This window comes from Dromaius novaehollandiae, chromosome 25 (assembly GCF_036370855.1).
Source record: "Dromaius novaehollandiae isolate bDroNov1 chromosome 25, bDroNov1.hap1, whole genome shotgun sequence".
Classification (NCBI taxonomy): Eukaryota; Metazoa; Chordata; class Aves; order Casuariiformes; family Dromaiidae; genus Dromaius; species Dromaius novaehollandiae.
Genome location: NC_088122.1, coordinates 1,275,696 through 1,291,446, shown reverse-complemented (window position 1 = coordinate 1,291,446; position 15,751 = coordinate 1,275,696). Strand labels below are relative to the sequence as shown.

Below are 15,751 nucleotides of genomic sequence, written 5' to 3'. Positions count from 1 at the left end.
GTTTCTGTAGCCCATCTACGAAGAAACACTTTCATAGTTCCAAAACTACAGCAGCAAAAACTGAGCCCAAGCTGGGAAAGGGTTAAAACACAGACAGAACAAAAACGCACAAGGTCTAAACTGCAAGAGCAGAGGAGGCAGAAATGGACAAGAGCCTTCAGGGCTCAAAAATATACCAAATATTCTATATATTTAAAAATAGATGCATTCTTTTCTGAAGGGGCTAAGCTGAAAAAAGCCTTTGGAGAGCATTAGCAGAACGTCAGGCTCCGAGGCCGGGTGCTCCCCGAGCCTCACGGGGCAGCGGAGGGGGGAGGCTGCCCCCCCCCGCCACCCGCGCGGACCACGCGGGCGGCAGCAGCAGCGAGGTCCTGCCACCATCTCAGGGCCCGCAGCCGTAGCGCTGGCCGCCGGCCAGAAAGCTGACACCCAAAAAACCCTGGTTCTGTCACTGGTACCTTCACATCAGGAGGAGTGCGGTATCTGAAAAACGACGCTTACATAGTCTGTCTGCTAGCTTTTTCCCTCTTTCTGTAGAAAGAAAATAAACCAGGAATTACCTGAGACTCCTCAGCTTTTACAGCTTCCTAAAATTCCATTAAAAACAAACAAACAACTCTAACTACACATTCAGAAATGTTTTCACTTATACAGAAACAATACAGCTTAGTATAGTTTAAAACTTTTTTTCTGTTAGAACCGATGGGGAAAAGAGATGTAACAAATTATGAGAAGGCATAATCCTTAACTAAATTTCCTGTTTCGTGTCTCAACATCAACAGTGTGCCTGAATTTCCCTTTTTTTAAATTCTTAAGGTCACAGCTAATCCCCACTCAATCATTTAAGAAAACCTAAACCAAAACTACTGGAGATATCAAGTGTGTTTAAGTTTGAAAAAAAATCAGCTGAATTTATAGCTCATTCCCAAGAAAAATCCTGCTTCTATGCCCCTTAAAACAAAGTCCAAGATTAATCATACTTCACCTTAGGAACTGCTTAGTCCCAGAACAGTCACTCGTATTGCATAGCACGCACATCGAGAATTAACTTGTATTATCATACTCAGTCTTTTCAAACAAATCTGTTGTCATGACCACATTTAATTGTTTTTTAAATTAGTTTGTGGGTTTTCAGGTATTTTGGAGCAACAGCAGCAGGAAGAGGAGCAGCAGAGAAAACAAAAAGCAGTCAGCACAATTATGCAGTATAGATAAGGTTTATGAGAGATTATCAGGTTGGGAGGGTCACTGGGGATGGCAGATTCACGCAAGTAACTTTCACTTTCACAAGCAGCGTTTAGAAGGAAAACTTGCGTTGCGTTGCACAATCGCCCATTTGTTCTGGTATTTCAGTGAAGGGCCTTTAGCAGGACGAAGCAGAAAAGAGATGATAATAGCGAACTCTTATACATGATAACAGTAAAATATATACAGCTAGAGCTGACAGTCAGGGACAGAAGAGAATAGCCTGAAACAAGCTGCACCTCCGCCACACGTGTACAAGGCCCACTGCAGCCAGAGGCTTCCTGCAGGTATCCAGAAGCAAAGACTGGCCCTTTGAATTCTGCATGCTGCAAAAGTTCAGCCATTTATTTTTAAATGCAAAGTGAGCAGGTAAATATATGACAAATTAATAAAAAAAAACCAAAACAAAACACACACAACTCTCTTCAGCTTTCCTGGTTTTCCCTTATTACCACCACAGTCGGACCACACAGCAGGAAGGAACTGTATTTACATTTTCCTTTCGTTTTGTTCCCTTTCCATGTTAATTTCTTCTGATGTTTTGCACATCAAGCTAGGAAAGCCATACAGGAGAGTGATACTATATCACATCACTTTGGCAACAGGCCAAAGAACTAACCAGCACACAAACTGCCAAAAAACAAACCAGACACTGTAACTTGGAAATTCTTACTGTCACTATATTCCCACTATATGCACAGGATCCCACTGAAATGGGAAGATTCCTGGTCCGTAGCTAAACAGATTAAACCACTTGAATGATATTTGAGAAATGAGAGAGAGCTTTCCACTTCAAAGTTCAATTATCAGATCTTCACATCTCAATTCCTTTGATTTCTTGTAAAGATGGAGAAACCCATACTTGATCTCTCAACCGCCCCGAGCAAGCACCCTGCAGCTGCGGCCTGTAGGTAAGGCTGTAATGAGATGCAGCTTTTTCAATGCATTTTATCTTTGGGATCTCAGTACCTTGCTTCAAACCCTATCAGAGGTCTCACATCAGCATTATGTTGGTAGAGCAATAGCATTTTATGAAACCCATTTTTCCTCTTGCTCCACCTCCTCATGCTAGAATCCCCTAACAATTACAAACTGTTACTCTGCTCTTTATGCAACCACCATTTTTGGGTCATCCTCCCCCACAGCCTTCCTATTTCCCAAGCAACAAAACAGCAAGATTATCATCCCTCTCGTCAGCTTTACTTGCACCCACAGCATTCAGAAGAGCAGCAACAAAACTCTTAAGTTCTGTACCACACTGGGGTCTGCAAATCCAAGACGACAGACCTCTGTGATCTTTTAAATGGGAGCTAATCTTCACAGCTGAAAGGGGATGAAGGTATTTTTAAATGACAGCTTAAGTTCTGCTGTTTACCACCTCCTCCCAAACACGTCAGAGAAAACTTCCCACTAGTTGCTGGTGAGTGGACAAGCGGCTATTTCAAGGCTCGCACAAAACAGGCTATTCTAATGGCAACTAGTTAGGCTCTGGCAGCCGGCCAGCGCCGAGGCTCAGCGGCCTGAGCGCCCTGCTAATGGGATGACTTTTGGCAGGAAGAGCCATGATTCCTCCTGGTACTGAAAGCGACAAGTTCTGTTAGGCTGCTCTCCCCTTCGGAAGCAGAGGTCTGTGTTTACCAGCAATAACCGAAATCGGCGTTTTCCGAAGGCCAGAGCGTCCGGTCCTTCTGGAGCAGAGTCCAAGGCCCGGTAGCAGGACCGTAGGTGCAGGAGCCAGGCGCTCACCTCACTTCCAGCGCTCGCCTCGTTACGCTAAGCAGCTAAATTATTTCAGGACATGACAACCTCACCGCGCGAGGTAGGGCAGTAATTATCTCCATTTTGCAGATAAGGAAATAAGGCAGGAAGGCAGAAGTTAGGCCAGTCACAGGGGAAGTCTGGTGAGCAGAGAACAAACCTAAGCCTCTCAAGTCACAAGCGCCTGTCCTGGACACCAAACTAGTCTTGGTCAAATCAAGCAAGAAGAAAAGTCAGCCTCCCAGTATGTTTCCATTCCCCTACCTTTAGAGAGGAATAACGTCTTCTTAAGATAACTTTAGATGTCAAAAAGCACAAATTACTCTAAGTAATACTGGTTAAATACTATATCCAGGGATAAGAGGGAGACAGAAGAAAAACTGGTAGGTACATTTAAAAGTGCCTCCTATGTAAATCACTAAAATCCACAACAATACTTCAGCCACACAAAAGAGCTATTTCCATTTGGTTTACAGCTACAGATGGCAGAAGAAAACCTTTCAGACAATAAGCTCTATTTGAATGTATTGATCCAGCTTTTTTTGTGTATTGTCACCCATTACAGCTATAACCAGAATATGTTAAACAATGCTATGTAGTCCGATAGCTCACATTTATGTGCTTTATGATCATACAGCTGATTTAGGACCCAAACTAGCAAAGATCAACTCATCTGCCTGAATGCAACGGGATGTCCCACAGAGCATAAGGTTAAGACATGCCAAATCTTCGGACCTTCATAGGATGAAGGCCCTATTTCAATACTACAACATTTTAGAACCGAGTAGGCTCTGAAAAGCAGTATGTTAAGAAAACCAACCAATTACCTAAAAGACCTCGAGCTTACTTACAGACTTGGACCAAATATCAAGTTACTGACTTCTGTGGTCTACCACAAGTCAGCTTTTCTACTGGCAATAATCACCACAGTTGCATTTGTCCGGGTCAGTTTTACAAGAAGCCCACAGCTATAAGCAAACCTGAAGTTGTCAGTTTTACCAAAAAAACCCAAACTCATTAAAGACAATTTAGTGCTTTAAAAGCCACGATAACTTTTTTTGCCTCATTTATGAGCAGTAACTCAGAATACATCTTATAGTAGAATACAGTCCTATCACTATCCATTTGTTTTTTATTTAAGGTCACATCTGAGAGCAATCGCCCACTACAAAGGTAAATCCTAATAACCCACCCCATTTATCTATTCCAGCATCGCCAAGAAAACTAGTTGAAGAGGAAATGAGTTACCATCCTCAGCTCACAAAGGCGCCAACATAACCCCCTTTGGTCCCTGCTTACCTACATGTGCATACGCTTCCCTTCCTTAGCCTCCTAAAACACACTTGCCGCTATCTAGCTTGGCATGCCACACACTTCTGTTTAGAAATAAGGAGAAGGAGACACACTTCCCTCTTGGTCTGCAGCACCCACTTATCTCTTTACCTCTCTCCGCCTCAGTAATATAGAAAATCCAGACGCTGCCACTACCCCTCCTTTATATAAATCTGTGCATTACAATTCACTAATGCCTCCAAAATACTGCCCAGAACAACAGGCAGGCTACTATTACTATCTTTCACCAGTCGTCAACTCCACCAGCTATTTTTCCCTCCTTTCCACAACCTTTTTGTATCAACCCACCATTAACTCACGCACAGAAAAAACGGGTAAATCTTGCTGATATTATACCTTCCGACAAGCTTCCCAACCTCCTTCTGTGCCTTGAAAGGGGTCTGGACCCGCTACCCCTAAGCGACCCCTCTCTCATCAGGGACAATTCCCCCCTCTCACCCCCTCCGTGCAACGGCCCGAGGTCCCCACGCTGCCCCAGCCACACGCCCCCAGCGCCCCGCTGGCCCCCAGCACCCCCCCATTACAGGGCACCCAGCGATGTTGGGGAACTGCCCCTTTTCTCCCAGCTCACCCCATCGATGCAACACAGCCCCTCTGCATCCACGTCCTCCTCACCCCACGTCCCAGTGCAACCATACCCCCCCCCGGACCCACCAGCACCCCGAGACCCCCGTTACAGCAGATGCTCTTCAAGCTTCCCCCCCCCCGACCTGCACCGCCGGCTCCAGCACCCCCAGGACTCTCCTCCCCAGCCCAGGAGCCTCCCCACCCCACCCCAGCCCCCCCCCCAACCTGCCCAGGGGCTCCCTCACCCCAGACCCCACCACCCTCCTGAGCCCTTCGTCTCCAGCACCAGCACCTCCCGGGGCCCCAGCACCCCCTTCCCCCCGCCCAGGCGGCCTCTCCTCACCAACCTGCCGCCCCACAGGGCTCCCAACACCCCCACGGCCCCCCCAATCCCTCCCTTCCCACCCCAAACCCCCCAGGCCCCCCCAACCCTTCCCTTCCCACCTCGAGACCCCCAGGGCACCCCAAACCTCTCCCCTCCTGCCCCACCCCTCCAACCCCTTCCCTCCTACCCAAAACCCCCAGGGCCCCCCCAAACCCTTCCTTTCCCACCCCGGCACCCCCAGGGCCCCCCTCAACCCTTCCGCTCCCGTCTCGACACCCCAGGGACCCCCCCAAAATCCCCCCTCCCGCCCCAGCACCCCCAGAACCCCCCCAAGCCCTTCCCCTCCCGCCCCGACACCCACTTTGGCCCCCAACCCGCCCAGGACCCCCCCACCCCCAGGTCCCCCCGGCCCCCAGCGCCCTCGGAGCCCCCCAACGCCTTCACCGCGGCCCCAGCGGCCCCCGGGCCCCCTCCGAGCCCCCCCCGACTCCCCCCAGCGGCTCCCCCGCCCCCGGCCCCGCCAGGGCCCTCCCGTCCGGGCCGCAGCGGGCCGCGAGGGGCCGCGGGCAGGGCCCGGCCGGGGGCGCCGCCAGGCCGCGGCCTGCGCCGGGCTTCCCCGCCCGCTCCCCGGGGCTGGCCGGTGGCCGCGCCCCCTCCCCGCGGCCCGGCGCGGGCAGGCGGCTCCTCACCGGTCTCGGCGGGGCCGGGGCGCCGCGGGCGGAGGGGACGCGACGGCAGGAGAGGGGAGGAGAGGACCCGCCGCCGCCGCCGCCTCAGACACCAGCCTCTGCCGCGCAACGCACCGTGCTGCCGAGCCCCGGCCGGGCACGGGCAGCGCTGGCGGCCGGCACGCCCCGCCCCGCCGCCTGAGTGGCAGGGCGGCCGGCCAATCGGCGCGGGCGGCGCCGGAGACGCGGTGGGGAGGCCCGGGGGGAGGGCGGGGCTAGGCGCAGCCGCCAGGTTCGGTTGCGACGGCGGCGCGGGGGGACGGCGAGGGGGAGGGGTCGGCTGCGGAGCGGCGGCGGCGGCAGCCAATCGGAGCGCCGCCCGGGGGCGGGGATATGCAAATAGAGTCGTTAATATTAATGAGCGGCGCGCCCCGGGGCAGGGGGCGCGCTCCGCGGTGGCACGTGGCGCCCGGGGCGCGAGGCACCGGCACCGGCACCGGCACCGGCACCGGCACCGGCACCGGCACCGGCACCGGCACCGGCACCGGCACCGTTGCAGCCCGGCCGGGCCGCGGGATGGGACGGGACCGCGGTGGGGGCCCCCTCGTGCCTTGCAGCCCCCGGTCCTGCCCTCCCGGGGGCCCGTGGATCTCCCGGTTGTGTCTCCCCGGGCTCCTGCAGCCCCGTCGGGGCGCTGCCCCTTGTCCCCGTCACCCGGCCGAGCTGCGGGTCCCTAGAAGGCAGAGGGGACACTGCGAGGGGCAGGGCTCAGTGCAAGCCGTCCCCGGCACGGCGTGCCATGCGTGGCACGAGGAGCATGGTGCATGGCACACAGTGCATGGCGCATGGTGCACAGTGCATGGCGCACGGAGCATGGTGCATGGCACATGGTGCATGACACACAGCGCATGGAGCACGGAGCAGGCTCGGCCCGGTTGTGGCGCGGCCGCCCCTCAGCGTTGGCAGCGCAGGCTGGCGCTGCCCGTGCAAACCCTGGCCTGGCAGCTCGTCTCCTCGGAGCCCAGCTGCAGGCTGCCGCTTGCTTTCACCCTCTTCTCCCCATCGGCGACTCCTCCCCGGAGCCGGGCCGCGGCTCCCGCAGGGCTGCAGCCGGGGGGAGGGAGGGCGGCGGGACCCGGCTCCCCTTCACCTCTTCATGGCTCTCAGTCTGAGTCACGATTTCTCCAAACCTCCAGCTCCTCTTTCCCGCCGGGCTCCCCCTTCCCGAGGGCAGGGCAGAGCCGCGGCCCAGCCCGAGCCCCAGTGCTGCCACGGCCCTGCCGGCACCGCAGCAGCCCTGGGGCTGCTCTGCCTTCCGCGGGGCTGGATGGGCTGGGCCAGCGCTGCTCAGGGCCTCCCTGGCGCCCATCACCCTGCTACAGCATCTCCCTCTTTGCAGAGGGGGAGCGAGGGGAAAATCCGGGGGGGCGGCGGATCAGCGCGGGGCTGTGGTCCCGCTCGGGCCGGGGTGGCAGGCGGCAGCACTCGGCAGCTCCCGGCACGGCCCCTGAATCGCGGCTTTGACGGTGCCCAGCTGCGGCCCGGGGCCGGGCGGGGGGGGCGGCACGGGGGGGCTGGCCCCGCTCCCGGCTCCCCGCTGCGTCACCGCCGCAGCCCCACCAGCAGCCTGCAGCAGCCCCGCTCCAGCTGCGCTGCCCGGCGCATCCCAGTGCATCCTGGTGCATCCCGGCGCCCGGCCTCGGCGGGCCCGCACCAGTTTGCACCAGTTGCAGATCCCATCCCAGCACGAGGCAGGACCCCGGGTCCCACCGGCTGCCCCGCTCCGGACGGCCCTGGCCGCACCGCCGGGAGTGAACAGCCCCGGCCGGCTGCAGCTCCGCGTCGTCTCCGGGATGAAAAACAATAATCCTGTTAGCGGGAAGAAGGCCGATTTCTCCCTAATCCCGTTCGGGCCCATATGCCCTCGCCCGCGGTGTTATAAGCTGCTTAACCGCAGCCGAGTTTCCGCCGGTCACACAGTGCTGCCGGGGTCCGTGGGCCACTGCCGCCGCGCTGCTCCCGGTGAATCAGCTCGCCCAGGAGACGGGCAGCAATTCCCGGGAAAAACAGAAAGGAAACGTCTCTGCGGGGCAGCGGGTACCGCCAGGCCGGCGAACGCGGCGTCACAGCTGTGCCGAGCAGATGCCGAGCGTGCCGGGGCGGAGGCGGGGGGCCGCGGCGCTTCCCCTGCCCCGGCCAAACGCTCCGCTGCCGATTCGGGGCCGCATTGGGCTGCGCCGGCTCTCAAGGACGCTGCTCCCCCGGCCCCGGCGCTGCCTCTGCGGGACGGAGCGGCGGCTGTTTAGCGGGAGTGGGAGAGGAGACGGAAACGCTGGCACACGGCTGCTCGCGCCGCGTGTTGCTGATTAACTTTTAGAAATGTCGTGTTAAAAACAAAAAAAGACCCCGAGGGAATCGTGCTGGCTGCCTCCGAGGAGCCGCTCGCCTCGCGGTGCTGCCGCGGGGCGTCTCGCTGCCGGGCCGTTCCCCAGCCGGGCCCCGCGCTGCTCCCCGCTCTCCCCCCGGCCCCAGCTGCGCTTTTCGGGGTCTCTGTCCCCTCCAAAGGCACCGCAGCGGTTCAGGGTGCCCCCGGCCCCTGTGGCCTCAGGGTGGCAGGGTGCCAGGCACGGCCACGCGAGGGGCTTGGGCAGGCCACCGCCACCCCGGCCCTCCCGAAAGCAAGTGCTGCTTGCTGAGAGCACGGGCATCCCTCGGGATAGCCCCGGGAGCAGCCCCAGGAGCATCCGCAGGAGCATCCCCGGGAGCATCCCCACGGATGCCCCAAGCTGCAGCAGCACCGTGGTCCCCCTGGGCTGTGACGGTCCCCTTTCGGTGGCGCAGGCCCCCCCGGCCCCCCACGCCTTGTCCCCGACAAGCCGTCAGCTCCGCCGCAGCAGCCCGGCAGCTTCCCTTCCCGTCCCGTCCCCGGCGGGACGCTCGCGTTGAGCCCCGGCAGCTGCTGCGCCCCACTCGCCCCCGCCCCGGCCCCCGCCCCGGCCCCGGCCCGCTCCCCCGCGGCGGGGGGGCAGCTGGAGCCTTTACCCTGCTGCAGGAACAGAAGCCCCGCGGGCAGCTCCCGCCCGGCGAGGGGGGCTGCGGGCTTGGCCCCACGAGCCCCCAGCCCCGCTGCCCCCCGCCACCCCCCGCGGGCCGAGGAGCACAGACAGACGCCGGGGGGACACCGGTATTTTATTCAAACACCTCTTTCCGCTTCAATTTGGAGACGGACCCGAAAGGAGCCGGGGGCGAGGGGGGGGCTGGGCGGACACCAGGGGCCGGAGGCAGAGATGCAGCGATAGGGGAGAGGCGGAAAAGTGGAAAAACGCTGCTGGAAGCGGAGGTGCCGAGCACGCGGCACCTCCCGAATGCCGCCAGCTCCCCCGGTGCGGGGCCAGGGCGCCTCTGGGCTCGGCACCAGCTCCTGCGGGGCTGCGGGGGCACGGAGCATCCCTGTGCAGAGCATCCCTGCATGGAGCATCCCTGCACAGAGCATCCCTGTGCGGAGCATCCCTGTGCAGAGCATCCCTGCACGGAGCATCCCTGTGAGGAGCATCCCTGCATGGAGCATCCCTGCACGGAGCATCCCTGTGCAAAGCATCCCTGCACGGAGCATCCCTGCACGGGGCCATCCCTGCACGGAGCATCCCTGCGTGGAGCATCCCTGCGTGGAGCATCCCTGCGCGGGGCCGTCACCCCGGCTCCCGGCCTTCGGGTCCCGCGGGGCCAGGCCTCGGGCGCGGGGGCCGCGCAGCGTGCCGGAGCCGTGCCCTTGCCGTCGCCCTTGCGGCCCCCGCGGCCGCCCGCGCCACGAGCCCCCGCGCCGGCTCCGGGGGAGCAGCCCGTTTCCGTGGCAACGGCGGGATGACGCACTTGCCGGCTCCCACCCCCTCCCCCGGGAGCCGCACGCGCGGGCGGGGGGCGGGGGGTGGCGGGGGGCGGCGGGCGCCCACTCCGGGGGCCGCGGGGTGCCGGCGGGCGGGAGCGCTGCGCGGGAGGCGCCGGCACGCACGCACACGCGTGTGCACACGCACCACGCACACGTGTGCACGCCCGCTGCCTGCACTGGCACACGCGTGCACCGGCGCTCACACCGGCCCACGCGCACACGCGAGCCTGCAGCCGTACGTGCGCCCACGTGGGCACGTGCACGCACACGCACGCACACGCACACACGCGCACACACGCGCACACACACACGTGCATGCACACGGATGCACATGCAGACGGATGCGCACACACACACACATGCATGCACACGCACATGGATGCACACGGATGCACACGCACATGGATGCACACACGCACACACGGATGCAGATGCACACGGATGCACATGTGCCCTTGCACATGCCTGTGCACACGTGTGCTCACACACGCTATGGACACGCGTCCCCAGCCCAGCTCCGCGCCGTGGGGCTCCTGCCTTCCTCAGCCCGCCGGCCCCACACCGGCGCCTGGACGGGGGACGGGGACGGGATGGGACCTGGACGGGATGGGGGGGACGCGGCGTGGGTGCTTTGCGTGGACGCGCAGCTCTGCCGAGCCCTGGGGCCGCCCCTGCCCGCCGGCCGCGGCGCGGGGGACGCGGCAGCAGTTTCTCATCTCTTTATTGAAGGAAGACTATTTCTAGAGTAAAGGCTACAGCGCAACGTCACCTCGTCCCCTGGTCGCTTGTGGCGTGTTGTAAAAAGCCGGTGATGGGGGGAGCTGGGCGCAGCGCGGAGGGGCCGGAGCGGCGCCGCGGGGCCGGGCGAGGGGGGCCGCACGGGGGGGTCCGGCCAGGCCATGGCGGGGCGCAGCGCCCATCACCCCGGCGTCAGGGCTGGGGTGGCCCCGAGGCGCCGGAGGGGCCGGGTGGCCCCGCGCCGGGGTCGGAGCTGGCCAGGGTTGTGCTGGGGCGGCCGCGCGCGGGCCCCTGCTTTGTGCTTCGGCTGGCAGCTCCCGGGCGGGCGGGCGGGCGGCGGGGACGCGGCGGCGGCGGCGGGGGCTCCGTCCCCTCGGCTGCCCGGAGGGCCCCGCGGTGGCCCCTGTCCCCGTGCGGCCACGAGGGTCCCGTCTGGTCCCGTCCTGTCCCGTCCCGTCCTGCTGCCCCGGGCTGTGCGGGGGCCTCCGGCCACCAGCGTGCTGCAGCGGGTGCGTGGGGGGGGGTGTGTGCACGGGTGTGCACGGGGGTGTGCACGGGGGTGCACGGGGGTGTGCATGGGCGTGTGTGTGGGTGCAGACGCGGCGTGGGGCAAGCGCAGCCCCCCCCACGCCGGGCCGGGCCCACAGACCCCCGTGCCGCCTCTGCAGCCCCCCGGGCGTGGGGAGGAGCGGCCGCCCCACGGCTCCCCCGGCGTTCCCGCGGGAAGGGCGAGCGGCCGCCGCGGCCCCGGCGCAGTCACAGTGATCGCGTGGCGGGCGAGGGGACGGGCCCAGCTGCGGTGCCGACGTCCGGACTTCGAGGGGGGAGAGGGCGAACCGGGAGCGGGGCCAGGGCCAGTCCGGGGCTCTACATGATGCTGCACTTCCCCTTGATTTTGTCTGTCCTCTTCTGCTTGCTGGAGCGCTTCCCGTCGATGGTGAGGCTGACGTTCCTCCTCTTCTCCAGGTTCAGCAGCTCCTGGAAGAGCTCCTTCACGTTGTAGTTCATCTTGGCCGAGGTCTCCATGAAGGCGCACTTCCACTCCTTGGCCACGGCCTCGCCCTCGCGGGTCTCCACCTCCCGCTGGGTCTCGTCGCACTTGTTGCCCACCAGCATGATGGGGATGCTCTCCACGCTGCCCTTGATCTGCACGATCTGCTGGTAGATGGGCTTCAGCTCCTCCAGCGACTGCTTGCTGGTGACGGAGAAGACCAGGATGAAGGCATGGCCCTTGGAGATGGAGAGGCGCTGCATGGCCGGGAACTGGTGGCTGCCCGTGGTGTCGGTGATCTGCAGCGTGCAGACGCTCTTGTCGCAGCTGATGACCTGGCGGTAGGTGTCCTCGATGGTGGGGATGTAGGTGTCGCGGAAGGTCCCCTTGACGAAGCGCAGCACCAGCGAGCTCTTGCCCACGCCGCCCGCGCCGAACACCACCACCCGGTAGTCGTTGCTCTGCTCCGGCATCGTGGCCCGAGACGCGGCGCCGCTGCAAGGGAGAGGCAGAGCGACCCGTCACGGCGCGGGGTCCCGGCCCTCCGCCGGCCCCCTGCCCTCGGGGCGCCCTCGCCGGCCCGCGCCGCTGCCCGGGGGGAGCAGCGCTTGCTATTTTTACCGGCCGCCCCGCGGCAGCCATATGGCCGGGCCGCGGCCACCGGCGCAGCAGCTGCGGCCGAGGCTGCTGGCAAAGCGCGCGGCGTCCGAGGGCGCGATGCTGCTGCGCCGTGCCGTGCCGTGCTGCACCGTGCCGTGCCGTGCCATGCCGTGCCATGCCGCTCCTCCGGTCCGCTCCCACCACCGGGATGCAGCAGGGGAACGGAGAGGAACACGGCCCCGGCTGCGGGGGCGCACGGCCGGGGGCAGATTTGCCGCTCGTTCCCGTCGCTGAGTGATGCAGCCGGGGTGAAACCAGGCGGCACGAGGGGCCCCCTAAGCCGCAGCTGCCGGGGGAGCCGGCACGGTGGGGTGGCCCTCGGCTCAGCCAGGCCCTGCCTCGGTTTCCTGCCAGCGGCGCGGCAGCGGCGGCGTTCGCCTCTGCCCCGGGCTGTCCCGGGTGCTGGCGGGAGCATCGTGGCTCCCGGACGCGAGCGGGGCCCTTGGAGGACGGGGGAACCGACATGGCGGAGCCCCGACCCCCAGCGCGTCCCCAAGTCCCGCAGGCACGGGGCCGGCACGGGGCAGTCTGGGGACAAACGTCCTGCCGGCTCCCGGAAACCTCGCGGGGCATCGCTGGCACGAGGCGGGATGGGAACGGAGCAGAGATGCAGCCGAGCCGGCATGCGGGAACGTGGGATCACGGCTCTGCCCTGCCCCTCTCGCCCGTCCTCGGGCCTCCGGCTCCGCCGCGGGCACCCACGTCTCGCTGCCGTGGGCATCGGGGTCCCCGCGGCTCGCGGGGGGCCCAGCGCCCACCCCAGCACCCCGTCTCCCCGCTGCCTGCGAAGGGCCCTCGGTGCCGGCGGGTCCCTGGCCCGGCCCCCTTGGCTCCCGGGACGGAGCTGCCGCCCCCGGCACAGCCTGGGCCCGACCCTGCGGGGGCTCCGCACCCCCGCGCTGCCGCGCGCCCTCCCCGCTCCGAGCCCCGGGGCCGGGGGCAGCTGGTGCGGGGCTGGGGGAGCGGACGGAGGAGGGCAGGGGCGGGAGGGAGGGAAGGAGAAGGGGCAGGAGGGAGGGAAGGAGAAGGAGCAGGAGGGGGGCAGGATGAGGATGAAGGGAAGGGGCAGGATGAGGATGAAGGGAAGGGGCAGGATGAGGATCAAGGGAAGGGGCAGGATGAGGATGAAGGGAAGGGGCAGGATGAGGATGAAGGGAAGGGGCAGGATGAAGGCAGAAAGAGGCAGGATGGAGAGAAGGAGAAGGGGCAGGAGGGAGGCAGGAAAGGGGCAGGATGGAGGATGGAGGGAAGGGGCAGGATGGAGGGAAGGGAGAGGGCAGGATGGAGGGAAGGAGAAGGGGCAGGAGGGAGGGAAGGAGCAGGAGCAGGATGGAGGCAGGATGGAGACAGGGAAGGGGCAGGATGGGGGAAAGGAGAAGGGGCAGGATGGAGGGAAGGAGAAGGGGCAGGATGGAGGCAGGGCAGGGGCAGGATGGAGGCAGGATGGAGGATGGAGGGAAGGGGCAGGATGGAGGGAAGGAGGATGGAGGGAAGGGGCAGGGGCAAGGTGGGGCGGATCCGAGCCCGCTACCGGGTCCCGCACCGCCCCGGGGGAGCCCGGCCCCCCCGCCCGGCCGTGCCCTTCCCCTTCCCCTTCCCCGGGCCCCCGCCGCCCCCGGCCCCCCGCGCCCCCCCGTTCCCGGCCGCCGGTGCCGGTGCCGCCGCGCGGGTCGCATTGCGGTGCCGCCGCCTCACCGTGTCCTGCCCGGGATCCGCCCTTGGCTGCGGGCTGCGCGGCGGCGTCAGCGCATGGCCCGGCCCGGTGCGGCCCGGTGCGGCCCGGTGCGGCGGGGCCGGCGCGGTTCCGCCGGGCGCCGGCGATGCCGCGGGGCCGCTGCGGCTGCGCTGGGCGCGGAGCGGCGGGGCCGGTGCGGGGCCGCCCGGTGGGGGCGGTTCGGTTCCGCTGGGCGCGGAGCGGCGGGGCCGGTGCGGGGCCGCCGGCGCCGTTCGCTGGGGGCGGTTCGGTTCCGCCCGGCGCGGCGGGGCCGGTGCGGCGGGGCCGGTGCGGAGCCGCCCGGCGCGGTGCGGTGCGGCCGCCGCAGAGCCGATCCCGCCCCGCCGCCCGCCCCGCCCGCGGCCGCCGGACCCCCGGGCCGGGGACAGACGGACACGGGGACACGGACAGGGATGGGGGGACACGGACAGGGATGGGGGGACACGGACAGGAACGGGGGGACACGGGGACACACGGACGCGGCGCTGGTGGGCACGCGCCGACGGGGACACGCGGACAGGAACGCAGCTGGACACGCGGACGGGGAGACGCGGATGCACAGGACGGGGACACACAGACACATGGATGGGGACACATGGAAGCAATTCACACGGGTGGGGACGGGACCGCAGACGGATGCACTGACAGACACACGGACGGGGCCATGGGCACAGACCGGGACACATGGATGGGGACAGGGACACAGACCAGGACACACAGCTAGGGACACACGGACAGGGCCACGGGCACAGACAGGGACACGGGGACAGGCTGGCTCCCGCGTGGCCAGCAGGCCACGCCAGCTCGGGGGCCCCGGGAGCGTGCACACGCATGCACACGCGTGTGCGGCAGGTCACTGCCCTGCGCCTGGCCGCCCCACAGGGCCCCCAGCTGCTGCACCGGCCTGGGCGCCCCACGGCCACCCGCCCGCAGGGGATTTGGGGCCTGCTCCCACCCTCCGGCAGCCCCGGGGCCAGAGCCGCCCCGGCCCCGGCCCCCGCCCCCGGTGCAGGCTAAGCCCCTGCCTGGAATAAATAACCCCAGTGCAGCGGCAGAGCGGGATTGCCGCCTTAGCCGCTTAGCGGGACAGGCTTAAGGGCCGGCTGTGCCCGGCGGAGCCGCTCTCCCCTGCCCGGACGTGCCGGGGCCCCAGCAGAGGCCGGGGGCCTCGGCGCCTCCTTTGCCGGGGAAACCTCGCTTCCCCCCGGGCGGCGGCAGGAGCTGGGCCAGCACCGGCCGTGGGACCCTGCCCGGCTCAGGGCCCTCGCGCACCCGCTCGCGTCAAGGTCTCTGCAAGGTCGGGCCCTGCTCGGGCCGGAGCCGGCGGCTGGGAGCCCGGGCGCGGAGGGGAGAGCAGCGCGGCTCGGAGCCGGCACCGGGGCAGGGGCAGGGCAGGAGGGCCCGGCTCGCCCAGCCGCTGCCGCCCGCGCGGGGCAGGGGCCGGTGCTGCGGCGGGGCAGCGTTGCCCCGGTGCCGCACAGCGCAGCGCCTCGCCGAGCGCCCGGGCAGCGTGACTCACGCTCCCTCCGAGCAGCGGCAATTAAAATCCGCAGCTGCTATTAATAGCTGCCAGCAGAGGAGCGGGGCCATCGCCGCCCGAGCGTGGTGCCCACGCAGCCCCGCGAGCAGCAGTGCCAGCGCCCGGCACGGCGAGGGGGGGCCGCGGCCGCCGTGGCTTCACTCCGGGGAGGCCAGTGCTGAGCCCCCGCGGGGGACCCGGCCCCGGGGATGAGCAGGGGCAGCCGCCTCCCCCCGAAAACCCCATCCCGACCCCGGTGGGGGCGGCGGGTGCCCCGGTCCCCGCACAGCCGGAGGGGTGCTACGCGTTGGAGGAGTGACCGAGCTC

At 65.0% G+C, this 15,751-nt stretch overlaps 2 protein-coding genes across 3 annotated transcripts in view; both read right to left on the bottom strand.

Moving 5' to 3' along the window:
- The window catches only part of GNG7 (G protein subunit gamma 7), a 77,101-nt gene extending 70,966 nt beyond the window's left edge, over positions 1 to 6,135 (bottom strand). The window contains exon 1 of one of the 2 annotated variants that reach the window (XR_010385095.1): positions 5,938 to 6,135. The gene's annotated coding sequence lies outside the window, so the exon portion shown is untranslated. The remainder of the gene's footprint in view (positions 1 to 5,937) is intronic. The other variant, XR_010385093.1, reaches the window with a different exon arrangement.
- Positions 6,136 to 10,506: 4,371 nt separating this feature from the next.
- DIRAS1 (DIRAS family GTPase 1) lies at positions 10,507 to 13,966 on the bottom strand. Its single transcript, XM_064497436.1, has 2 exons — positions 13,887 to 13,966; positions 10,507 to 12,026 (listed from the first exon to the last, which is right to left on the bottom strand). Exon 2 carries the CDS (start codon positions 12,002 to 12,004, stop codon positions 11,408 to 11,410), a length of 597 nt encoding a protein of 198 aa, XP_064353506.1. The 5' UTR covers positions 12,005 to 12,026; positions 13,887 to 13,966; the 3' UTR covers positions 10,507 to 11,407.
- Positions 13,967 to 15,751: the final 1,785 nt, after the last annotated feature.

Bases quoted from the DNA above. Each gene is read 5' to 3' on its own strand.
- DIRAS1 (XM_064497436.1), bottom strand. From the start codon at position 12,004: ATGCCGGAGCAGAGCAACGACTACCGGGTGGTGGTGTTCGGCGCGGGC.